This window comes from Mauremys mutica, chromosome 8, assembly GCF_020497125.1.
Source record: "Mauremys mutica isolate MM-2020 ecotype Southern chromosome 8, ASM2049712v1, whole genome shotgun sequence".
NCBI classification, from domain to species: Eukaryota; Metazoa; Chordata; order Testudines; family Geoemydidae; genus Mauremys; species Mauremys mutica.
The window spans coordinates 27,907,706-27,935,513 of NC_059079.1; the positions used below are offsets into that span (position 1 = coordinate 27,907,706).

At 40.1% G+C, this 27,808-nt stretch overlaps 1 protein-coding gene across 7 annotated transcripts in view; it reads right to left on the bottom strand.

The window, feature by feature from the left end:
• The window catches only part of TTLL7 (tubulin tyrosine ligase like 7), a 122,253-nt gene that overhangs the window by 77,195 nt on the left and 17,250 nt on the right, over nucleotides 1-27,808 (bottom strand). For 5 of the 7 annotated variants that reach the window (XM_045026213.1, XM_045026211.1, XM_045026212.1 and 2 more), the window contains exons 3-4: nucleotides 1,634-1,811; nucleotides 1,296-1,427 (exon numbers count right to left, since the gene is read on the bottom strand). In XM_045026213.1, the coding sequence (XP_044882148.1) occupies nucleotides 1,296-1,427; nucleotides 1,634-1,811 (310 nt within the window). Of the gene's footprint in view, nucleotides 1-460; nucleotides 548-1,295; nucleotides 1,428-1,633; nucleotides 1,812-4,855; nucleotides 4,973-27,808 lie in introns of those variants that run through there. The other 2 variants (XM_045026215.1, XM_045026218.1) reach the window with 2 other exon arrangements.

Here is a 27,808-nt window from a genome sequence, read left to right on the forward strand (position 1 = left end):
TACAGTCTGAGTCACAGTTCATTTTCCTATCCTGGCTCAATACATCCTCTTACTTTTCCTAAGCAAGGAGATATGTCTAGCAGAGCACTGAAGCCCTACCAAGGGGGGAAATCAAGCCCAAGGAATGCAGAAAAACCCTTGGATGTATCTGAACCCCTAATGAAAGGAATATAAGCACACAGAGCCCAGCAGAGTACATATATTTTGATCTTATGCACCATCATCTGTGGATGGAGCTTATTTTGCAGACAGATTTCAGAAGAATTCCACTACTACCTTTTTTCTTCCAATTCAAACCCTGGGCCCGTAGAAGATCCTGGACCATCAGTCCACATGGGTAACAAGCAGAACAGGCCTCACAGATATCATAAGGTCCAGAAACAATTTTATACTCTCCTAAACCAGTCCCTGAAATTCTGATATCGCTTGATGGAGGTATAAGGAGACAGGGGTTTCCTACCTCAGCCATTCACTAAGGAGACCTCCATTGGCAAGGAAATGCTTTGTATCTGGAGACTGGCCCATTTGTCTCTGGAGAGATGTCAGAGAAAGCCTACTATGAAGATTGCTACATGAATAAGAGAATATATTTTTAATATAGTCATTGTTCAGTTTTCATCAAGTAACAGCAGTGGCCACCCCCATCTCCAAAAAGCTAAAACGTCATTCCCAAAAACTTTATTTTTAAATCTGAAGCTAAGAAATATTAATCTAGTTTTGTATTTCCCCTCCCCCCCATACACACATACATCATGAAGACCATGTATAAAATTAATAGAATAGTAGCTTCAAGTGTAATAAATGCATGAACATAATCAGTTTCTTAGAGAGACTTATACGTAATGATTAGAGAATTTGACATTAAAATCTTAATTAAGTAAAGAAAGGTGTAAGTTCTAATTATTTAGCTAAACTCATAATTGAGATTTTTTCCTAAAGCTTTATTAATTGGTTGTTGATATTTTAATAACAGGCTTAATCTTGAGTAACAAACAGGATTTATGGTGCACAAAGCACGCAAGACCAGAAGGTATATATTATAACACAACATAGAAAGATTCCTGTGTTTAAAAAGAAAACCAATGGCATTAATTCACTATGGGCCTGACCCAAACTCCATTAAGGTCACTGGGGTCTTTCCATTACCTTCAATAGGTTTTGGATCAGGCTGTACAACAGTGAAAGTTCTCTTTCCTTCCTGATTCTACTTTTTATTTTACCCCTGCAGTCTGATTTCAACCCTTTTCACACACACCAGGAGCTATTAAAAATAAGCAGAATCTGTAGCCTCCTACCAATTTCATATTTTGTGCCAGCAACGTTTGCAGTGATGATTCCATTCTTTTTCTTCTTTCTGACTTTTCTTTTAATTGTGCTTTGGTAAGGCAGTTCTGAACTCAAGGTCAGACAAGAGGTTCCTTGGTTATCTTTGAAAATAATGTTTATAACAATCAACAATATCACAATACATAAAATAATGCACATAACTAAAAGAACCATAGTACAAAAGCAATGTCAGTTACATATTAGTAAACTTTGATTCAGACTGATTAATAGTTACAAGCATGTTGAAACACCATCATTAATGAGCCATATTAAAAATATAAAAGAGTTCTATAATCAATTTGCCTACCTCCTTCATTAGGCAAGGATGGCATTATAACATGGGGCTGCACAGACCCAGGTGTCCCAGTTCTGTTCCAAGTTCTCAGAAAACCATGAAGGCCTTCAAAGTCAAATGATTCAAAGCCTGTGTCATACCATTTCCATCTCTGATTATGGTGACTCTCAATTATGGAAGAGACAGGTATCTGCATTAAAAAGGATTTCATTATAAAGGAATAACTGATAAAGCGTAACTGCTATAGAAGCACATTTAAAACTGCTTCTTCCTTTTGTTTTTGGCAATGTGTGTACCCAAAACTGATGATTAAGCCTCTAAAAGTAAGCAAGTTAGAAAAAATATGCCAATTTATTCATCAAAATGCAGAAACCCAAAAAGTAGTTTTCTGTTTAATTTATGGTAAATAAAAACCTTTTAGTTGTCTCTGTTCTTGAAAAAGGGGTTATAAGGTTTCACTTATTACAGTTTGTCTATCTAAGATGTTTACATGATTTGTTATTAGATTCAATCACTCTAGGAACTTTTATCCTCAGCAAAGTGCACTGAATTCCTGATAAGTTCCAACCATACTGAAAATGTCCGGGTTTTAAATAATGTAGTACAATATTATGCATGCTCCCATCACCATGAGGGGAAAAAAGTGAGACCATTTGCTGAATGTTTATTAAATCAGTTTCATATAACCTGGGACCACAGACACTAACATGCTGTCACAGGGTGACTGGCCCCTGTGACTGAAGTAGGTCCAGCACTCTTGTGCCAGAGCAGGTGTAACCCATTGCATCAATTAAGGGGGCGGGACTTTTTCTGGGCTATAAAAGGTCAAAAGGAATTTCAGTGAGAACAAATCTGGAAGGGAACAGTGATACTGTGAGAAAGAACTCGCTCAGGAAGAGAGCAAGAGAAGCAGGACTGCCAAAGTCCTCTGGGAGAGCTGACAGGGAGAGCCCAAGATGTGAGCTGGGGACCTGTTGTGTTTGTTGTTAAGATGGACAATAAAACTACATCAAAGAGATGATGGGTATGGCAATGAGTCATTTGGCAGCTGGGGAAAAGTCCTGCCTTATCACACATGCATTAATTTTAACTTGTTTGATGATGATGATGATGCAGATTTCAAAACTGTTAGATTGATCATCATAGTGGACTATAGCCTTAATGCCATTATGAGAGGATTGACACAAACTAAGGATGGAGCAGCGGGGAGAGTCAATTCTCCCTAGCAACTGAAAAATGCCCTTTATGCTGATCAGGTCAAAAGCCTTTGTAAGATCTAGGGCAGTCATATAGAGACGTCTTCCTTGTTCTTGACATTTTTCTAGCAGAAGCAGCAAAGAATCCTGTGGCACCTTATAGACTAACAGAAGTTTTGCAGCATGAGCTTTCGTGGGTGAATACCCACTTCTTCGGATGCAAGAATGCACTTCTTCGGATGCACTTCTTCGAATGCACTTCTTCGGATGACTGCTTGCATCCGAAGAAGTGGGTATTCACCCACGAAAGCTCATGCTGCAAAACTTCTGTTAGTCTATAAGGTGCCACAGGATTCTTTGCTGCTTCTACAGAACCAGACTAACACGGCTACCCCTCTGATACTTGATATTTTTCTAGCAGTTGCCTTAGCGTGTCAGCTGCACTGACTCTTTGGAAATACACATTCAGTAAGAACTTGTAATCTGTTAAAAATTTACTGGCTGCCGCTTCCCGCAGCTTCCATTGGCCGGGAACAGCAAACCGTGGCCACTGGAAGCTGCAGGAGGCCGTGCAAATGCAAACAAACTGTCTGGCAACTTGCCAGCGGATATCCCTGACGGGCTGCAGGTTGTCCACCACTGGTTTAGGTTGTTTAAGTGCCTGAATTCTGTATTTACATATTTTAATGTGTTTATATTTCTTCAGGGTAACCATATCTGTGAATTTCCTGGGTTATTAATGCTTGTTTTGGGAATAATCACAACAACCTTATAAAGTACTCTTTTGTTTTACCCTATATTACTGATATGTACTTTCTACCTTACCTGCTTCGTAGTTTATTTTTGGCCTGGGAATACTGTATTTATATAACATTTGAAATCTCACATACTAAAGTGTTTTTAAAAATCTGTCTATACACATCAAAATGCCTGGCAAAAACTTTAAAAAAACAACAACTCTGAATCAGGATCAAATATTGCCCTAAATATTTTACTATACTGGCAGCATGCATTCAGTCATGCTTCCATATCGCAGAAAAAATTATAAGAACAAAAAAAAGCAGCTTTGTTTGGCAAAATGCCCCCCAAAAAGTGTTTCAGACTCAAAATTCATGAATTCTGCATGGAAAGGCAAATAGTTTAAATTGCTTCTATAATTTTTAAGTACTTGAATTTCTTTCATGCAGTTATGAATGTGGTTAAAGGTGCTTTGGGATGGCTTTATATATAGTTTAAGTATGTTGTATTTGCACAAATGCTTTAAAATAGCTGTAAGACAATGTGAAGCAATCCTGCTTTATTTGATTTCAGTCTAGGATAAATGTGATGACAAACCACATATTTCCAAAGCTGAGGCAATATACAGATGTTAAGTCACACACATATAAGGCGATCATAAGGTGGCTCCAGCCGCCCCAAGCAAAAAAACTAAAAAAAAAAAAAGCGTCTGGAGCACCGCAGAAGCGCAAAAAAGAAAAAAAGAAAAAAAGAAGGCGGAGCGCCGTGGAAGCGCAAAAAAGAAATGGTTATAAATATGCATGTATTAATTCTCATGTTTAAATGTTATACACGTCTAATGATATGTGTCACTCTCTGCATATGTTCCTAAACATTTTCCTGTCTTACATACAAATATGGAGTGCCAAATTTTGAAGGTGTAGCCCATAGTGTTTACTTTGTGCTAATGACTCTGACATGATTGATAGCCCTTTAACAGAACAGAATATCTTCAGAACCCTTGCTCATCTCTCTTTCCAACTGACAGGCTAATTACATCTTCACTTCAAAAGTCAAAGGGAGTGTGGTACAGTGCGTACACAATTATACAATTTTGGTAGAATTTTTCTGGTTGGGAACTAGATGGCTCAGACTGGCACAAGGCATCCCTCACCTCTAAGCAACCCATTCAACTCTGGCTCAAGTCAGCAGTGACCAAAATGTATTCAAATTGGTGACTGGTTTCTCCTTTTGTTTTATTTTTTTTGCAGAAGAGAGTAGGGGTATTTGAGAAGATATGGTAGAAGACAAACTGTCTTACCTAATTAATAGGAGTTGTCTCTCATGTTGATATTTAAATACAAATTTTCATGAAGGGGATCCATTTAATAACTGTTTTGCTCTTGCTTTTGTTCTTGTGTACAAACTACATGGCTTTTTAAAGATCTTTTACAGATCTATGCTCAGATCTGTACAATAAACTACACATGTGCCAAGATGGGCATTCAGATGTACTCTGTGTTGGGAAAAACAGAGGCCAAAGAGTCATGACACTGCAGCACAATAATTTAAAAGGGGTATTTTGCTATTATAAAAACAACACATCCCACAAATGATGAAATTCTATCCAAAAAGTCTCCGAGCCTAGATTATAAACAGAAATCTTAAAACAAATCACTCAAATAAAAAATAGAGAGCAGGCACAGTAAGGCTTAAAATACATGACTACTAGGCCAGGGGGGTTGGGGATTTCCTCTAATGCTTCCCACTCCCATTCTTCATCCATTGTATTGTAGTTTAAATAAATTACAGAAATAATTGAAACCAGAGTGATTATGTTGCGTTATTTTGACAAATAAAATATGCAGAATTTTAAAATAGTGTGCACAGAATTTTGGTGCAGAATTCCTCCAGGAGTATAACAGGTTAACCTCCTGTTTTAAGAAGTTTATCTCATCCAAAGTCTTTTGCTTTTCAACCCAGGTCAGCTGAGATCCCCTTGACTTTCCATTGACTTCAACAGTCTTTGTATCAGGCCAAAAATGAAAAGAGGGCTGATGACTAACTATCTGCTCTTTTGTCTGCAGTTAAAGAATAGAATCCTCACCTGTTTAATGTAGCAGAATGGATAGAAAAAAGTAATACGAGAATAAAAACTGACATATCAGCACAGCTCAAACATTTTGAGTCAGGTGCGGTCCTACAACTAAGCTCATGTAACACATTGACACTCAGATAGTAAACAGTTTCAGAATGTTCGATATATATTAAATTCTTCTAAGTTTGCTAAATACTGTAGCTACAGTGAGACAGTACAATATAACACATGAATCCAGGTATGTGATGAGCTAATGTTATGTTAAACTGACCAAGTCTTATTGCTGCTGTGTAACCTTTCAGCCCACATGAGTCAAGGGCTCTAAAGTTGTACACCTCTAAGGCCTGTTTAACTCCTAATAAACAAAACACTCTGATTAAGCAATACTGGAAGCAGAGGCTTAAAAGAAAATATTGCTTGATGTTCATGTATATTTGGGGGAAAGATTATATATAATTTAGCACAAACTGGTATCTGATCCAGATTCAGACTAGTTTTATCATTCTGGTCTGGTTTCAAAAAGTGATGGAACATGGTACCTGTCACCTTGGTTATGAAAGGAATGCTTGTTTGGGGGAAAATAAAGATGTGTTACCTAAATAAGGAAGAATGAGCTCTGGCTGGAGGTGAGACTTCCTTGGGAACTCACACACATTATACATATAACATATTAAATGTGTACACAAATATTAACCAGAAATAAAAAGTATGTACAATACCTGCAATTTTGGAGTGCTCACATTTTCATGAAAGCCTTATCTTTTGTACATCCTGTCTTTGTGTTCATATTGTTTTGGTTGGTTAGTTTTCGCATGTAAAATATTTGATGGTAATGAGCATGTGTCCTCAAGGGGGCACAAAGGGGAAAGTTAGGAGCGCTGCTGTGACAAATGTTGTGATGTATACTTTTCACAAGTAAACGCTGCTCTTATAAACTACACTGCAATACTCGCAGTGTACCAGAGATCAGAAACAGGTACAAAAGTAAGATTAGTCCTTTCAAGATTGCCCTGAAGGATGGTTGCCCCTGCATGCATCCTTTTTCCAAAAGGGCTCTCCCCACTCCTTAACTAGATCTGAAGTACATTTTTTGTTGAAAGTTGTGTTAAGCCTTTTAAAAAAAAATTGCTTCCAAAAGGTCTTCCACTTTTAGGGCACAACCAGACTATTTACTGGCTTGCTCTGACCCTACCCGGGGCTAGCATTAGAGTGATAGCATGCTTCAGACTGACAGCCAAATGCATACTTTGGAGAAGTATTCTGCTTGCAGTCTAAGAATTAGTACACTAAAAGCTAAAATCAGACTAGAAGACTGTAGTATAAAGCAATATGCTACAGCAGCACATGCTTATGCCCATTTCTATTTGTATAAGCTCACATAATTAAACACTAGAAAATGTGCTAATTGACAAGACTAGCCTGTCTGTCAAAAGCAAGGGAAATGCTGAGGAACACCAGCTTTAGTCGGTAATCACAACAATGAGAAGAAATATTGGCAAGGTACATTTTTCACTTATCCCCTAAAAGTAAACCAGCAACCACGCTGCTTGTGTCTGGTAAATCTAATAAATTTACAGAACACATTCCTACCTTCACAAGCGAATATAAAATACCACGTTAGGCTGTCTCATGTTTTCTTTACTGTGCGCTCTTTCAGTATGTAGCATGGACACGACAGTCATACTACAGTCCATTACTTCAGAAAGTATTGATAATTCTATGAAACTATTATCCAGGGCAGCCCTTCTGTCATAAACAGATAGTTAAGGGTTAATGTCTCTTTTACCTGTAAAGGGTTAACAAGCTCAGTGAACCTGGCTGACACCTGACCAGAGGACCAATGAAGGGACAAGATACTTTCAAATCTCGGTGGAGGGAACTCTTTGTTTGGGTTCTTTGTTTTGGGGTTTGTTCTCTCTTGGATCTAAGAGGGGCCAGACGTACACCCAGGCTCTCCAAGCTTCTTAAAATAGTCTCTTCTATTCAATATAGTGAGTATTAATTAAAAAGGCGGATTAGGCTTTTATTTGTTTTCTGTATTTGCAAATGTGTATTTGCTGGAAGGATATTTTATCTCTGTTGCTGTACTTGTACTTAGCTAGGGGGGAGGGAGTCCCTCTAGTTTTTTATAAGCTGTATACCCTGTAAGCATTTTCATCCTGATTTTATAAAGATAGATTTTACTTCTTTCTTTCTTTAATTAAAAGCTTTTCTTTTTAAGAACCTGTTTGATTTTTCCCTTGTTTGAGACCTCAGGGGATTAGTCTGACTCACCAGGGAGAGATGGGGGGAAAAGAGGAGGGGGAAGGTGAATCCCTCTTTGTGTTAGATTCAAGGAGTTTGAATCAGTGAAGTCTCTCCAGACGACCAAGGGAGGGAAAGTCTGGGAGGGGAAAAGGTGGGGAAATGGTTTATTTCCCTTTGTGTTAAGACCCAAGGGGTTTGGGTCTTGGGTTCCCCAGGGAAGGTTTGGGGGGAATGGAAAGTGTACCAAAACACTATATTTTTGGTTGGTGGCAGCGCTATCAGATCTAAGCTAGGATTTAAGCTTAGAGGGGTACATGCAGGTCCCCACCTTTTGGACGCTAAAGTTCAAAGTGGGGAACAAACCTATGACACCTTCATTGCCTCTAAAATAGAAATGGCTTCCTAGCCCCTTATCACCAATCACTGAGTTCTGTTCAGCAAAACAGACAGTTTATTGCAGATAATTACCTAGAAATGCAAATAATCATTTTATCTGTATACTTAGCTCTCTCCATTTGAAATGGTGTTATAATGGCCTAGACTCTGTTTTGGTTTATATTTCATAAATGCCTCACAGAGAAAGTATATACTCTTAGTTATATTAGTATATAATGACATGTATTGTATGTTTAAAAAAAGACAATTTTGCATCTTATATAGTAGATATTGATGAAATGATACCTCCCTTTGTAAGCAGTTTGAGATCTATGGATAAAATGTGCTAAATAAGAGTTAGGTATTATTATTATTATTGAGATTCCCAACTATGCACTTTAAAGTAGAATCCTTGAAACAAAAAATGGAAAGTACAGACTTTCAAAAACTGCCTACATTTTCACTCCTCACGCTCTTAATTTAAAATAGCATCTTAAATGACTGGCTCAGTACACTTTATACATGAAATAGAACTATAGTTACAAAGCAGGAGTCAAGGGATAGCCTAGGACTTACAGACCACTAATTTCTGCAGAAGTTCAATACTGTAACTTCTGGTTTAGCTAACGTACATCTTTTAGAAAGACTTCCAGTCTTGATTTAAAGATTTCACTTGATGGTTAGTCTGGAAACAAGGAGTTAGAGGAGACTTGAATTAAGTATTTTAAATTATGGAAAGATATTGTAGCAACCTGCCTATAACAACTTTGAGAGAGGAACAGAGATTGAACTAACCTCGTTATCTCTAGCTTGCTTCTTGCTTGCATATATAAACCTGCCCCTGGAAATTTCCACCACTTGCATCCGAAGAAGTGGGTATTCACCCACGAAAGCTCATGCTGCAAAACGTCTGTTAGTCTATAAGGTGCCACAGGATTCTTTGCTGCCTATGCTTCCTTATGCCCAGCTGATCCCTGATTGTCAAAATAACCTCTTAGAGTCACTGGCAGCTGGTATAAGTTAGAGCAGAAGGCTTCTCAAATGCATGTCAGGTACTAGCCAACTGCCACGATGGCCTCAGGATCAGGGATATAAGCACAAAGATGAGTTAAAGCAAGTACCCCTTATCCACAGCACAGAATCTGGCCTATTAGCTCTAATATACTCCAGGGCTGCACTGCCTAGCTCCATCAGTGTTTCTGGACATAGACTATAATTTCTAAATGAGGCTTGCAGAGTCTATGGTTGTGAATGACATCATCTAAATTCAGATCCTGGCACATCAGAATGGTTGCTAGTCTAGCACCCAGGATGGCACACCGACAGCACGATGAAATGCAAATTGACAGACACTGGCCTGCAGCCCAGAATCTGATTCAAAATGTCCAGTAACACATTCAAAGTCTAAGGTCTGGGCACAAACTAATCGTCACACTGGGGGTAAATGTCTGTCTATGGTTTTCTAACATATGAAATTGAAACTAGGAGGCTCCTGCGTACATAGTGAACTCCTGCCCACCCTACAGTAATTGCTCTGAAGTTTCCCCACTGTTGCTACCATTAGTATAGCTTCACTGGGAACAGCAATGGTGGGAGTACTTGTGTAGATTGGTAGTTGCCAACATTTTAACCACTGCAACATTCAAATTTGCTCTAAGCAGGATAAAGTGATTGGCAGAGTATTATTGGTTGGTCTGCACTATTGCAACCACTAGTGCAGCTGCGCTAGTGGTAGCAATGGTGGGAAATTTTAGGGCAAAAATGTAGTGTATACACAGCTGTTTAAATACAGGAGAACAAAGGAAAGAAATTAAACATTGCACAACAGGAAAAAATTAAAAACAGTTTCTAAAAATAACAGAACACCTTGGCTAGGGTTTTAAAGGGACCTGAAAGAGTTAGATGCACATGTCTCATTGAATTTCTGTGGGAGTCAGATGCCTAACTAACCCTCCTTGGAGAATCCTAGCTTCTACCTGTTTCTGCTTTCGGATCCTGAGCATCCAGTGGGCATTTTTTCAAACCATCTGGTGTATACATCATTCTATAACATGTCAAACAATATGAAAAAATGCTATTCAACATCCCTCCGAGTCTTCCAAACAAAAAGACAAACAAATCCACACAATTTTAAACCCAGTAGGCAGACACATGAGAAGTACATAGAATTTAGTGGTACTGCCCAACTAATACACATATTGTACAAAAGCTGGGAAGTGATGAAAAATTAATATTAGGGTACTAGCAACAAGACTCTACCCATGTTCACTGCCATATAACTGCATAAAATCAATTCAAAGTTGACTTTATCGGCAGCTCCAACTAGTATTGATGTAAAATTAAAAAGAGGCTTCAGCAAAACCAAAGAATCTTTTTTCAATTTCTTTAAATATTTAATCAAAGAGAGAAGAAAGAATATTTGAATTAACACCTTTCATCCCAAAGACCCAAAATACCTCGCAACCCAGTTGTGTGAATTCAGTCTCACAACACCCTGCAAAATATTGCATGACACTTCTGCCCATTCTATAGAACTGCAAACAGAGACACAGAGAAACTGACCGACTTGTCCAAGGTTACACAGCAAGTCAGTGGCAATACAAGGAACAGAACAAGAACAAAATCCTAGCTCCCATTCCCTTGCTCTAACCCAGTAATACTCTGACTTCAGTGATTCAGGAGCCAAATTAGCAATCAACATTACCCAAAAGAGCCACAGTAGTGTGAATTCATGGTTTCATATATACATTATTTTCACAGCAAAATGACTGACAAGTATTCTACAATTGGTTAATAACATAGTAAAAGCATCCTGATTGGTTAATAACTTAGAATGGTTAATAATTAAATCACTGTTTTAATTCATGCGCTGCAAAGAGCTGTAGGAGACACATTAAAGAGCCACTTGTGGCTCCCGAGCCTCAGTCTATCCCTGGTCTAACCATGCTAACAGGAGCAGGAGCATCCATATGGAGGTCAAGGACACCCACAGTTCCTCTGGCTCTGTCCCTCCCCCAAGGCTGCACTGCTTCCTCTGGATTCTCCCAGCAGAGCAAGGTGTGAAGTTGTACCCCCAGAGTGGAGTTATTCTGATTCAGTAAGCAGAACTTCCAGATTAAGGCCTTGTGTACACTACACAGTTTTGTTGACAAGTCAAGTTTCATCAACAAAACAGTGGAGGTGTACACACCTCCTGCCAATTTAAATCTCCTGCTATGCCGACATAATAAACCCACCTCAGCAAGCAGCATAGAGCTTTTTGCAACAAAGTGAGAGCAACACAGTGTCACAGTACTTGCTTATGTCACCCTAAGTAGCCTCCAGGAGGTATCCCACAATGCTCATCATGAGTGCTCTGGTAAGCAGTTTCTACTTCTTGCCCTGCAGCCAGATACACAGGCATGCGCCCCTCCCAATTTAAAGCCCCATGAATGTTTGAAATTCCACACACTGAGCAAACAGGAAGGACATCTTCCCAGCTGACCATGCCAGCTTTCTGCAGCATACAGGCTCCCATGTGGAGTACACTGGAGTTGCTTGATCTGTTGGGTGCGTGGGGAGAGAAGTTTGAAAAGTTGCGGCTCCGATCCAGTCGTAGGAACTTTGACACCTCTGAGCAGACACCTCCGTGGCATGGAGAAGAAGGGGCATGAAAGGGACATGCAGTAGTGGTGTGCTAAGACAAACGAGCTGAGACAGGCATACTAGAAGACCAGGGACGCCAACTGTTGCTCTGGTGCAGCACTGAAAACATGTCACTGCTATTAGAAGCTGCACGGCATCCTCAGCAGCGACCCCACCTCCACCACCAAGTGCCCCGTGGATACTTCAGTGGGACTGGAGGCAGCAGCCAGCGGAGTCAACCCCGAGGACGAAGTGGTGGACAAGAAGGTCAAGTTGGAGGAGGATGTGGGACAGGGGATAGGCTTATCCGGTGGCATGGCGAACCAAGACCTCTTTTTGTCTCTGGAAAGATCTTCCCAGACCCAGCAGTCCGGCTGAAACAGGAGAGGGAGCTCTGGTAAGTATTTATTTTTCTTGGATAGTGCATGGTTACATGAGGTAGTGGTGTCCTTTATTTTGTTACATGATGCACATGAGAGAAGGAATCGAAATTAACAATACTAGGTACTGTTTGCATCTGCTTCATAGTCTCCTGTGCAGCTATGCAATGGAGCTCTGCAGAAAAGTTTGTTAATGCACATCAAGATCTCCTGGGAATCCTCCCTACAGGTCTCTAGGAAACTTTCCTGCAGATACTCTGCAATCTTCTGCTGAAGGTTCCTTGGCAGAGCTGCTTTGTTTCTTCCTCCATCGTAGGAAACTTTGCCGCGCCAATCAGCAATTACTTCTGGAGGAAACAAAGCGGCACACAGGCATACGGACCTGCTCTGAAGCCACACGCAGGCAGGAAACGCACCCTTACATCTTCAGTTACCCTCAGTAGTGTGATTTCAGCTTCGATCATCCCCACCTGTGGAAAATGGTGCCAGTATTCAGAATAGTGTCCCGAGGCGCTTGTACTGATCCCCTTCTGAAACCACACAGACCCTTTGTCCTGTCTTGCACCCCCACCCCCAGGCCAAATTCACCATATTTAGTGCTCTGGCCGTGCTGTGTGCTTGCCAAGGGAAAGTGAGGAAGAGGTGTATGTAACTTCTATGATTCAAGACCATGAGTGCACACACAATACTGACTCTGTGTATTGTTTCTTGTGCTTTGGCAGATGTACCTTGAGGGCCAGCTCCTACACATGGCAGAGCACCTCTGTCAGATAAGGAGGCGAATGAGATAGAGTAAGGACGCAGGGGCGGCTCCAGGCCCCAGCACGCCAAGCACGTGCTTGAGGCGGCATGCCGCGGGGGGCGCTCTATCAGTCGCCGGGAGGGCAACAGGCAGAGTGCCTTCAGAGGCATGCCTGCGGAGGGTCCGCTGGTCCCACGGCTTTGGTGGACCTCCCACAGGTGTGCCTGCGGGAGGTCCACGGAAGCCGCAGGACCAGCGGACCCTCCGCAGGCACGCCTGCGGGAGGTCCACCGGAGCCACGGGACCAGCGAGCAGCAGAGCGCCCCCTGCGGCATGACGCCGTGCTTGGGGCGGCAAAATGTGTAAAGCCGCCCCTGTAAGGACGACACGTTTCACAAATTGTTGTAATCGTCAGATCAGGCCAATAGTGAGCACAGAGTGTGGAGAGAGACAATAAACAAGAAACTAGAAATGGATAGCCAGGAGAGGAGATGGGAAGGAGAGGAAAATAAAGCTCATGGAGGACCGAACAGTGATGCTGAGGTCCCTGATTGTGCTGCAAGTGGAACACACACAGCCCTCCCGCAGCCCATACAGGGGAGCTGGTTTATAGAATCTCCTTTGAATGCCTGATTGGCATTCAGTCCCTCAGCACTGCTTCATTTCTCCACTCTATCCACTGTATGAGATCTAAGCAGGAATTAACATCTATCTGTTGGTAATGAGTGCAGACCCCTGTCATAGCTACATTTCACACTATACAGTAGAAGGCAGCATGTGATCAAAAGCCTCTGAAAAATTCCTTTATTTATTGAAAAATGCAATACCTGAAGCATGAAAAATAAAGTATATCAAACTTTCCACACACAAATTCTTTTACCTTTGTGATGAGAAAAATGAAGCAGCATGAGAATTTTCTGCCCAAAATGGGTCATTTTTTTAGGAAGCGCCTGAAAACATAGCACGGAATAAATGTGCTTTCTCAGCCACAACTGTAGCATTACTATTGCCATCCTATAATATTGAACAGCTCTATTTATAGACTAACCTTATGCTGTCTCTAAGCTACAAACACTGAACATGCTGACAGTGACACTGTAGGGTTTTTCTAAATTCATAGTTTAAAATAACTACAAAATTTGAGATGACTGACCTAAGCATGCCCATTTCTCCTCACGCCTTTAATCACAGCAGGGACGCAGTTCCAAGTAGAGAGCAATGCTGAAAAAACGCTACCTTTAGTCTTCTTCTCTCTTGGTCTGGAAAGATTTTCTTTTTAATAGCAAAATTCACTGTGTGTTTGAAGCAATGTTTAGGAAAGGTGTCCAGGACAGATTTCCACCTACCCAAAGCCAATCCTCCTTACCAGAAGAAAAAGCAATTATGATACAAGTCCAAGGAAATATGGGCAAAAGCAAAGAAACAGAAAAGAATGAGGGGAAATGCTACAGCAAGCCCTCCCCCAAGAAATACTTGATATTTACAGTAAATAAACTGTCAACATAAAATTGGGAAATTAACATACTTCAGCTAAAATATAACACAACAGAGCAATTGTGCAAAATCTCAAGTCTGATGCAACCTAATTCATCAACTCCTCTACATACAAACTAGTAATAGAGGCTCAAAACCTCTATTTCTCAAGGATTTAACTGACTGGGATAAATATTGCAAAACAGTCTCTCTCAGTGATTGAGAAGTGGCACAGGTTCTTGCGTTGCTGATAGATTAGGGTGATATTAGCTGCAGCACCTTCCTATTTAGGCCTGTGGCAGTGTATGCCCAAAAGAGGGGTGGCCAGGGGGTACAAGGGCATCGCCGTTAAGTCCACTTATCCGTCTCTGACTTCACCACCCCGGGGTCTATGGACCAGCATAAAGGTAATAGCCCTGGTGCCCAGGAAGCATGGCCTAGAGGCCGGAGTCAATGGCGCAACCCTTTGGCGCAGGGCAGCATGGCCTAGAGGCCAGAGTCAATAGCGCGGCCCTTTGCTGCAGGGCCGCATGGCCTAGCAGCCAGTACCTGAGGGGCCAACAGCAAGGCTGGCTGGTGGCCCAGGTAGGGGGGCCCAGACCCACCTGATTCCACCGGGCCCCAACTCAGGGCCCTGGCAATGCCACAGCAGTCCGTCACTGGCTCAGCGGGGAATCCCACCGAAACACACTGAGTTTCTTTGAAGATCTGTATTTGCAAATATTTTATCTAAATGCAAAGCTTCTAATGTAATATCTTCCAAATATCATTACTATGTAAATGGTAAGATACTTCATGTACAAACATGAACTCCAGTGACTTTGTTAGACTGGTTACTGTTACAAGAAGCCCTTAGAGTTGGAATATCTATATTAATTAGTTATCTGACAATGCTTAAGCAATTTCTTTACCAAACGCAGAAAGAGAAGAGCCGCTCTCCAAAATTTGTTCAGAGAAGAAAATGCCTTCTTGAATAGCTATTTAAATTTAAAGATACTAAATTAAGTTGTAAAATATGACTAGTTTGATAACTGAAAACTTTTACATCTGACATAAGGATGTTTGCACATACTGGAAGCAGAATTTCAACTCTAATTAAACCTTTATGAAATTGAGGGAATATTTCAGAAAATTGATTAAATAAAAGAAAGTTGAAACTCTAAGATGTTTTGAGAATTTCCTGCCACAAACATAATATAACCATCAAGTTGATGAAAAATTACAACTCTATTGCACATGAATTAATCGACTACATAGTCATGGGTTTAAGACATTACTAAAACCAACCCAAGAAGGCATGATCCTTTCATTGGCTCAACAGCTCATTTGAATCCAACCAAGCGTAAGAGAGGTATGTTTTCCTCCTTCCATGAAACTAAAAGAAAGAGAAGGGTATACAACTCTGAATTAAACTACTCTTGGCTCCCTTCCCCATCTCTACATCACATCCTGTTCATCTCTTCTCTACAAGCAAGACAGTAAGAAAAAAACAGCCAGAGAGCATCAGAAAGAACAACCTTCAAGTTTATATGATCACATAATCAATATCAGAGGGGTTAGTCTGTATCCACAAAAACAATGAGGAGTCCAGTGGCACCTTAAAGACTAAAGACTTTATGCCTGCAGCTGTTATTTTCACTCCAAGCATCTGAAGTGGGTCTTTTACCCATGAAAACTTATGCCCAAATAAATCTGTTAGTCTTTAAGGTGCCACCGGACTCCTTGTTGTTTTTACATAACCAATACTTCAACATGGATTTGTGAGATGAATTGTAAAGCACAGCCAAGGGATTAAAATGTATTTTTTTCTTTTAACTTGATATTGAAATGCTATTGTATCTTAAAATATTAACAACTTCTCCTGTTAAATATGAAATTTTGTAGACCAAGTATTACTGGAAAGAAGAAATAAATTAGAGATGGTAAACAAAAAGAATTAGTGGGATTTAATTTGAATTTAAGATTCCTCATACTAATTAATTTGCGAGCCTCAAAAAAACCCTTATTTAAATAATTTCTTTTGTTTTACAGGATTTAAAATTCCTCACCATCATCCATTTATCAACTGTTTACTTTATCCCTGAGAATCAAAATTCTTTTGCCCATCTATGAACTGTTTTAGTTATCTAGGGTACACTAACAGAACTCGCTACCATTTTTGAGATATATACTTTGGTCTTAATTTACCCAAAAAAGAGCAGGCCCACCCTTGAAGGTGTAATCCAGTGGTGGGCAACCTGTGGCCCATCAGGGTAATCCACTGGTGGGTCGCCAGACAGTTTGTTTACATTGCCCGGCCGCCCGCAACTCTCAGTGGCCGCGGTTGGCCGTTCCCGGCCAATAAGAACTGCGGGAAGCGGTGGCCAGCACATCCCTGTGGGCTGCAGGTTGCACACCACTGATTTAATGCCTGTTGCAGGGTATCAGCATGCTCTGTGGTCATGGCTAGAGTTGATTTCAGGTTCAATTTCCACAAGGGATTTTTTAATTTCTAATTTAAAAAAAATAATTAAAGTGTAATCTTAACTTTAAAAGTAATTTAAAGGTTGGCAGATTATGTGCACACACCTTCAAAGCAAAGGAGGTAGATCTAGAAAGGTAAGGGCATCTCACTGTCAGAGGAGGGAAAGAGTTTGGGGCATGGAACTCTTCTTATTGGGAGTTGGAGCTCATTCTAATTTTGGGGCATTTAACATTCACTTTGAAGAGATGCAAGGTGCAAGAAAGCCAGGCAATGCCAGACCTGTGAGACGGGTCAAGCTGTACTACCCTCACTCCTAGAGCTCACTGGGCACACACAGCGATCTGTGCTTGTTACAAGCAGGCAAGAACCATGTTGAATCAGGCCCAGAGACACAGTTTGGAGGGCTGGGACTGTTGCAGTTACACACAATATGTTAGCCCTGCTATCAACGGTAGCGCTGCTTTTCCATCACAATAAGCACATGCAGACAATGCTGGTAGCATGATCTACAAGCAAACGTGAGTGGTTTCCTATTTCCCCCTATTGTGAATTCTAAGAACAGCTGTTTCTCATTCCATACACCTACATTTTTTTTTAATTTTTATTTAGTTGTGTAGAAAAACATCTAGATGTCTTTATGAATGCTTTATAAAATAAAAAACTAAAATAACTAACTACATTTTCTCCATCAATGTAAGAGAAATCATCTGAATTACAGTAATTCCACCAATAAGGATTGTTGCAATTTTCCCCAATCCAAAAAGGCGTGTGTAGGGGGGCTGAGGAGAAGCACAAAGAGTTTTATGAAATGAAACAAAATACACTATGCAAATCACTCTGCAACCAAATTTATTCTTCAAAACAAAGACACACATTGTCCAAAATAAAAATCTTGCTAAGTAAAACAAGAACTGAGTCCCCAATCTACTAATTAATGATACACCTGTCTCTCTTGTATCTGCCTTTAGATACTGATACACTTTTATTATCTTTTCAATATCCAATGACAATTAATTCCACCTACTAGTCACACCTACCTCTCCAATCACCAGTGACTCCTCTAGACAGTTCTGTAGCTTTCTTATTACATGTACCAAAAACGTCAATTACTTACATCACTTCCCTTTTACATTTTAGTAACTAACATTTTCATTCACAAATTAAAATATTTTAAAGTGACTTTCAAATATGTTATATTCAAATAATTCAGAGTAATATAAAAAAGTTAAAGAAATGAGAGGGGGAAATTACACAGCCTACCCAACTCCACCCACCCACACCAAGACTCAACCAGTCCATTTTTCTTCTGGGTGTGAGAAAAAACAATTTTTTCATAACTCTACCACCACCTAATAACTCTTATCATGTGTTTTGTTTTATAAGACAAAAAACACCAAAAGGCAATTCAAAGACAAAAAACAACATAACAAATTAACAGGAAAAAAATGCATTTGAGGAACATTAAAGACATAAGAGAAGCCCACAAAAGCAAGGAAAATAAAAGCTATGGATTAGACCAACACGTAGGTCCAATGTATATTTTTCAACATTATTAGTAAAAAGGATGTTGTAAATAAGTACAAAGAGAAATTTCCTTACATCAGTGGATTGGTTTTACAATCTACTGTCCTTGCAATGTAGTTTTTCTTTTATCTCCATCAATATCTACATGCGACTGTTTTAGTGTACATGAATTTAGTATTAAGGCTCCATTTGCTGATGCTATATTCCAATTCTTTCACTATAGCCTATAGGGATATTACTGTGCTAGTTTTTAGATGCTAAAAATAACACAAGCAAATGTCAATCCAAGGACAAAGCTGGAAGGAAACATGCATTAATATAACCAAAGAAGAATATACTTAACTTTTTGCTACTAAGCAAAGATGAAAATAACTTTGTCAACACATAGCCCGGTGTAAACTAAAACTACGGAGAAAGCCCCCTCATGAATCATTATCAATCGTGCTTTACATTTTTTAAAGGCTTTCTCCATCCTTCATGAAAAACTACCAATGTTTTCCTTTAGACCACTCTTTCCAGTACCCACAGTAAGGAGTTTTCCTTCTAGATAAGGTGTTAATGTAGCCCTTCAACAGAACAACCACAAGCCCTACTCAATTGTGAGTTATCTGAGACCCCAACCGTTACAATTCTCACACTCCATGCTGAACCCCCCCCCACTTTAGACCTCAATCCTTGTTTCCCAACACAACCTAGAGGAGTTAAGAGTGCAGCATGACATCTCTTCTCCAGAGATTAAATCCTGGCTCCAATGGCAAAACTTCCATTGACTTCAGTAGGGCCAGGATTTCACTCCTAATGATCCAGGCGGTGAAGGACGCAAACTCAGATAACAGCAAGATACTGGGTGTCGTACTACAAGACTACCACGTTGGCCCACAAATGTGAAATACAAATTTAAAAGTTTCTACTTGCTATACATAGCTGTATTCTTCCATCAATTATCAAGTAAGTGAGTCACCAATTTAAATTTTCAGTGCATTGATAAATGTTAGACCTCTTATTGAGTTCCCTGAAAAGTAAATAAAGCCAAAAATCTTATTTGCCCTGACATTTACTCTGAAGGAAAACAAAAGCAAATAATTCTCAAATTAAAATGATTTTTCTTTGTTAATTCTTGGGCTTAAGTGGCACCTTCACCAATGTTAAGTCCTGGGAGAGAAAGATTAAAAAAAGAGAAAGAAAGAACCTCAGTGGCACTGTCCCAAAATATAAAATACTCAAATATTCATGAAAAAGGTAACATCTTTAATTAGCCTCAATTCAGATTTAAAGTACTATCCATAAAGCAGATATGGTTTTGCCCCACACAAGTGAGTGTTTATCAAGGCCATACCTGCAGCTCATATCTATAAATCCTGCTTTGAAAAAGAGATATTCTTAAAGAAATACCCATACTGCTTTGTATTCGAAGCTATAATAGCTTTGCATATGGAAAGAGAAATAGTACCTGTGACGGGTTGGATCACAGAAACTCCCCTGGGAGCTGCCAACTGATGTGCCAAGACTACCTCTGCTCCTGTTTTCCCTGCCAGCTCAGGATTCCAGCACCCTGTCTTGCTGAGCCAGACACTCCTGTCTGCTCCAACACAGACCCAGGGTCTGAATTACCTGCCTCAAAGCTGCAGGTTTACCTGAAAACAGCTCACAGAAGTGTGCTTGTCTTTAGCACTCCGATGCCCAACTCCCAATGGGGTCTAAACCCAAATAAATCTGTTTTACCCTGCATAAAGCTTATGGAGGGTAAACTCATAAATTGTTCGCCCCCTATAACACTGATAGAGAGATATGCACAGTTGTTTGCTCCCCCAGGTATTAAGGCATACTCTGAGTTAATTAATAAGTAAAAAGTGATTTTATTAAATACAGAAAGTAGGATTTAAGTGGTTCCAAGTAGTAGCAGGCAGAACAAAGTAAGTCATCAAGCAAAATAAAATAAAATGCGCAAATCTATGTCTAATCAAACTGAATACAGATAATCTCACTGTCAGAGATGCTTCAGTAAGTTTTTTCCTCAGACTGGACACCTTCCAGACCTGGGCACAATTCTTTCCCCTGGTACAGCTCTTGTTCCAGCTCAGGTGATAGCTAGGGGATTCTTCATGATGGCTCTTCTCCTCTCCTTTTTACTTTTGACTTTTTACTCAGGTGTTCACCAGATTTAAATGGGAGCCTCCTTCCACACTCCATGATCCTCCCTTCCCTTCCCCATTCCAAGTTACCTGCTCTTCTCTTCCCATTCACCAGCAGAATGCATTAGGCCCAAAATCACCAGAGCTGGAATGTGCATTTTTAACTGGTTGGACTACTCCCTCTGTCCAGCTCATTTGTATAAATTATTTGAAAAGTTATTACTTTCAGAAAGTGTTAATTGCACTTTAATGCTTATTTTGCAGCATAATATTTAGCTCATAGATTATGGTGAGCATTCAACAAGTTACTGAGATTAAAAGTGGCAAAGTATTATAATTAGTGAAAGATGAGAGTAATGAATACAAGAGGTATCAATCTGTGCAATAAAAAGTATGCTTTTTCTCAAATGGTTTTGTCTTCACCACAGAACTGCCACACAATCACAGCTCTTCATACTGTGGATTAGTGTACAATTATTGAGAATTAAATTTGGAGCAAGTGATCTCTTTATGGACAAAAATCAGTCCAGTATTGCACACACAGTAATGTGTATGTATGTGAGTTTGTGCTCATTTAAAACCATCTTTATACCACTATGTAGTTGCATAATGATACAATATTTATGTACCAATATACATAATATATGCTGTGAGGCATACGATAATAAGGGAATTGGATGAATTTGCTGTTGTAATAAATCACATTTTAAATCTGATAAAAGTCTTCTCTTTTAAAAATGCACATTTCATAAAATGCCTTCATTATCATTTTACACTAACTTTTGCAGCAATAAATTCCAAAGTAGTGGTTTTTTAGTATTACATGATTACAATAGTTTAGTTTATTATGGCCAATGAACAAAATGGTTAGAACACTAAAGAGTAAATCAATTCAACAACAAACCATTATTTTAAATAACTACTGGAACCTGAAGGTATGCCTCTATCTATCTGTTTCCTGACTAGGGACTAAAATGCATTAAGAAGTTATTTCACTTAGCAACTTAATAACCTGTACTTACAGAAAAAACTTGTTTGCAACAGAAATAGGTAATGGAATGTAGCACTGCAGTTTACATTACTTATATTTTAGAGATCTCTTTAATTACCCAGGTTCTATAGCTTCTATTATTTCAGGAGGAGAAGATGGATGATTATGCACCTGTTTTCTTAAACTTTTTACAGTCATTACTAAACAATGGACCAAAGTCATTCCTGGTGTAACTCCATTTATTCACTTTACTTTCTATAAAAAGTGATCATGTACTCGTGTTGATGACAGTGATATTTAACAAAGCACTGTTACAGCATCACACTCTTACTTCAATGTTTAGTGGTTTTTTGTTAACCTTTATTATGTAGCTTCACAATAATCATTATGGTGCTGTAAGCTCTTTGGGGCAGAGAAAGTCTGTGTTTGTATAGTGCCTACTACTACGGGATCCTGATCCATGACTGCACTGCCTTGGTGTTATCACAGTACAAGTAATTAATAATAATGTTCCATTTTATCTGTTTGCTATGGACAAATCTACAAGTCAGAACCTCACTGAAGATGGCTGATACTAAATCAGCCTTTTCTGACTTGCCATTTATTCCATAAGTCACTGAACAAGTAACACAGCTGTGTATACTATATTTAGGACCACAACAATTATCCCCACCTCAGTCAGTGAAGTGAAGGGTGAACATTCAGAAACATGGCAACAGAAGAAAGCAAAAAGAATTGTATTAAAAAAATGACTAGAGTAAAAAGATGGTTTAGGACATTTGTTATTCGATATGGAGTGTTTCTTCTCTAGGTTACTGGCTCACATCTGGACCAGGTTAACAGTAAGTAAAAATTCATGGCACCTACCAGCTGGTTGTTGATCTCAGTCCATTTCCCAGTCCACATCACTCAAACCACCACAGAAATGGACACTAATAAATGCTATTTCGGGCATTGTCAGAAGATAGTACAGTACAAAGAATAATGTGCTTGAGAATGACCAAACCTTTTACCCATTAGAAGTGGCCTGGGTGGAGGGACATAAGCAAGGCAACATGGGTAGGTATCTACTGTGGATAAACAGAACTTCAGTATCTCAGGCTGTTAATGTGGTACCTTTTAAGAGGACTATATTTTCTTTAATAGTTTTCTACTTTCCACACAAGAGAAACACAGTCTTCTACTACAGTTTATTTAATATGCTGCTGCTTCTTTTCTCCTTTAGTTTCTTGTTGTCTTAACAGGTATCCATTATGATACTGCTTTCTTAAAGGAGAAATGTATTCTTACATAAAATTATGGTTCCTCAGACTAAGTCACCAATCTAGAGGATACTTCTGGGTCTGGTCTGCACACATTGCAGAACGAGATAGCAGCCTGAAGAATTTTGACCCCATGGTCTGTTTGTAGGCAGGAAGTGGTTCAATCCTAGCATCTTCCAAAACCAGTATTGTTTGAAACACACATTAAGGTGTGGACAGGTCTGAAGCATAACTGAGAGATGAATGGGTCACAAACAGTAAGGTGTAATAATATGCTTCTGAATTAAGATGCACTGAACAGTGTTGCCAACTCATGATTTTAACCTGGGTCTCAATATTTGATGCTTCAAGTCCCAACTGTTGGAACCATATTATTATGTGAGAATCTCTGTTTCACTTTTTCCTCTCCCCCACCGCTCCTTTCCTCCACCCCTCCTTTTATTAAGTTAAGAGAAAAGAAAAGTTTCTCACTCTCATGGTTAGAGAGAAAAGCTGGAAAATGTGAACCCTAAAGGCTCAAAAAACATAAAGCAAAATATAAAGAACCAAAAATTTATTTTTTTAATCTTCCTTTTTAATGGTGGGCTGACTCATGATTTTTGAATGATTTGTAATTAGAGTAGTAATTGATAGTAATACTGATGTAAGATCACATTATGCTACTGCAGAATGTTTACATTAAGGAGCGCAGAGAATTGTAATCAATGTCGTTAATGTAAATAAGGCCATAGCTAAAGTTGCAATTGAGTCCCTATTTTAAGCACATTTTGCCACATACTGTCCCCTGCCCTCCAAGACCCATTTTTTAAAAAGAAAAAAAATCAGATTCAAAATGAGTAAGTTACATTTGGGATCAAGTAGAATTTTTTTACCTAACTGAAAGTGAATTAAACAAAAGGGTCTCTGTTTTCTGATTTTATCACTAATTAACATAAGAACGGTCATACTGGGTCAGACAAACGGTCCATCTAGCCAGGTATCCTGTCATCCAACAGTAACAAATTCCAGATGCTTCAAAGGGAGTGAACAGAACTGGGCAAATATCAAGTGATCCATCCCCGGCTGTCCAGTTCCAGCATCTGGCAGCCAGAGGCTTAGGGACTCCCAGAAAATGGGGTTCCATCACTATACATCTTGGCTAATAGCCACTGATGATTTATTTATTTAGTTTTGCCAACTTTATAGCAAAAACATGGAAAGGAGAAAGATAAACCTACTTTACTGGACTCATCTGGTTGAGATTCGGTGAACAAAACCAAAGATTAGTTGATTACATTAAATTATAAAACTGATTAATATGTAACATTAATATTAATATTATACAAGTACTAATATTAAAATAGCTCATTGCGTCCAACAAGCTTGAACGGGCCCTGCTAGTGTCTGCAGAGAAAAGGTTGGAGAGCATCCCCATAACAGACCTCTTAAGCTTTGAAGGGAGGGAGAGTTAGGGGACCCCAAAGAGCCGCATAATGCTTATGGGGATCCCATTAGCCTCCCAATGCCTTCAGTTTGGATTTTGAAAGGTTCCTTCTATGCTGCCCCCAAGCCAGCTTGCTAAGAGTCAAAATTAACATGGAGCTCACAAGCCGCCAAACATTGTGGTTGGGAAGACCCTGATCAGCCTCTTAAGTTTTGACAGATTGGATGCACTTGTACAGGTGTTGTGAACTTTCCTAACATTTTCAGAAATGGGCTCCCCTCATGTGGGCCTCAGGAGGTGCACAGGAGTGGGAGGAGCCATGCCCTACCACATACGCTTTGCTTTCTCAAGTCTCTTCCCCACCCTGGAGACCTAATAAGGTGCTCAAAAAGGGATCCCTTCTCCTGTACAGTTCCCAAGATTATCAGGAGTGGGAGACCCACTCCTACAGATTTCAGGAAGTCAGCAAGAAGAAGGAAAATGAACCTCTGTACCTCAGTACCTGCTTTCCCTACTCCCATTTTAGGACTATTAAAAAAACTAAGGGACTTCCAGACAAAAAAACGTTAAGGTGAAGTTAAGGCAGAGCATTCATATACAAGTCTAAATCTCCTTATAATAATGTGACAATTTGTAAAACCACTCCATTAAAAAGCAAGGAAATTCAAAGTTAAGGTTGGACTTACAAGAAACCCAGACATCTGAAAGGATGGACATACATGGATATGATACCCTAACTACCTTATCTCTGCCTTTGTAGCAATGCACTTCAAAAAAAACTAAAAACGTATACTACCTTATCCGTCCATAATAGAGACCTTCATCTTATCAGTGACTATAGGAACAAGAATGCCTTATTATTAATCAATGATTGTACCAACTCTGGTCTTCTTTAAGGCAACCCACAAGAAAATGAATACTTTGCTATTTTTTCAATCAGGAATTTATTCATTCATTCCTTTTTAAGAGCCTGATCCAAAGCCCTTTGTGTATCCTATTTTACAGTATAGATTAAATCAAAGATTCACATTTAAAGAGAAATTGTGACTTAATCCTGGCAACAATAACTACTGGTTGTAAGCACTGTGTTCAGTAGTAGGCATTAAGCATCCACATCTCATCCTTAATATTCACTATGTATTTTACTACTAGCAAATATAAAGATCTTAGAAAAAACATTTATATATAACAGATTACAAGATGATTTATTATCCCATCATTTGTGACTTGTTCATCTTTCTTGGCTTCAGACATGGCCAGAGATTATTCTGTGTTTCCAATTCTAACATTACTGGCTTTGGAAGATGCTGGGAGTCAACCGCTTCCTGCCTACTAGTTGAGCATGGGCTCCAAAAGCTGCTGCCTCTGTCCACACTGGTAGCAGATTGGACCCAGTAGCATCTTCTAGACTAGTGATGTCCTTATTATTTGTGTTACTTTACCGCTCAGGAGCCCTAATCCTGAACCAGGACCCCATTGCGCTAGCAGTGTGAGAATCCATAGTTACAGGTAAGAATACACTTCTTTTCAGAAGCATCTGGAATATCGTATATTATTTTCTGAAAACAATTTTATTTCTCTGCTCTGCCATATTTTTAATAGTGCATCATTGTCTAAAGTGTCCTACCTCTGCAAATAATTCTTTCAGCTGCTGCTATAACAAACATGAAGTTGCTGACAATGCCCTTGTTTGCAATGTGGCAGAGACCCTGGTAGAAAAACAGCCTTCTGTCTTTGTCCTATGAAGTGCTATTTTGAGTCTATTCTATTCCTGTAGGAAACCTTTACCCTTGATAAAGCATCTTGTATAGTCATTCTGCACATTTTGATATATTCTCTAGAATCCATGTTTTTCCCCCCTTCCCTTGAGAAGGAATTTCTGATCTCCTGACAGTGCTGCTTTGTTCATAATTAATATTAGTAGAGATGTCCAGATACATAAAATCAAGAATAGCTTTGGGTGGGCAAGAAATACAGTATTAAACAGTAGTTTTGTTATAAGGAACAACAGTGCCCAAATTAGGTTTTTACTGTACAAATACATATCAAAGATACACACACAAAAGTCTCACATTAGTTTGGTGGAATCTAACAATATATATTTGAACTCAGGCATCAAATATTTGTATTTAGGTTATCAGGTATATTGCTTAAACTGATGTGCAGTTTAAGACCATATGAATTACAAAAAGAAGCTTTACCGATGACAGATGTTGATTTACCAGCAGGAAGCTGCAAAAGAAATTCTCTTTCATGTCCATGGATTTCATTTGTTCTAAATTTGAGCATTCACTAAATGCTACTGCCAAGAAATGACCCCACCGTAACCTCACCCTTCTCTGCAGAGACCTAGTTGGGCACTCTAATATAACTTACATAAGCTATTTTTAAATGGATTTCCTCCCACACACACATCAGTAATGAGTAAAATTTATTCTGAAAGCCAGCTGATTTGTTAAAAATACAATATGCTCACAGACAAAAAGATGTGCTTGCTCATCATTCTTCAGATGAAATGACAATCCTTAGATGTTCTAACATAAATTATTAAATCAGTTGCACTTATGAAGCTCTTCATAACAGTCTAAACTGACCGGAAGCATATGCTGCATCCCATTTGGGGCCCAATCCTGAAACCATTACCTGTGCCAATGAGATCAATCATATTATCATGTAAGTCATTATTTGTGAGAGAAAGGTTTACTGGAAGGGGGCCTTCTTTGGAGTATTTTTTACATAAATTGTACTCCAACACTTAATACGGCCAAATAACAGCAGAGGGAGAGAGAAAGGAAGATACAGTATAGGCAGAGGCTCCCTCTCCCTTCTCCTCCACCCCCCAGCAGCACCAAAGGCTAACATTACACCTCTATGGGGAGAAGACCCTACCTGTGCATCACATATAAGCATGAAAGAAGAAAGGGTGACGCTGAGTTCTTTCTATTCTGGGTAACTGAAAGGGCCCCTTCCAGTGTCCTTCCTCCCCGGGACCGACCTCCACCTCCTCCTCCCAGTGGCTCGCAGGGAATGATGCTGAATCACTATCACCAGCTGTTCCTCAGCTGGCGGCTCCCTTTGACGCCCATCTCCCCGCAGCAGAGGCTTCGCGCCCCGGCCCCTTTGCTAGCACGGGGGAGCTGGGAGGAGGGGAAGGTTTGGGGGTCTGTGGGTAGAACAAACCCACCGGGCTGCTCCAGCCGCCCCGCGCTGTGCCAGGGGGGTGAAGGAAGGGCAGTGGGAAGGGCCCGGCATTCACCGGCTTTCTTGCCTGTACCTGGAGGCTGAGGGGCCCGCCCCACTCCGGGGCTCTCCGCTCTGCAGGGTCGCTGCGCTGCACCCGCCCGCCTGCTCTGTGCCGGTGTCTGGGTCCCTCCCCGGCCGGCAGCACCTGCTCCGGAGCCTGCCACGGCGGGAGGCGGCGGCGGCGGGCGGGGAGAGCTGGGCTGCCGGAGCAAACCATTCGCGGGCGGCAGGGGGGAGCGAGCTGCCGGCCCGGCCGAGGGAGGCGGAGACGGGCGCGCGGGGCCGGCGGGCGCGCG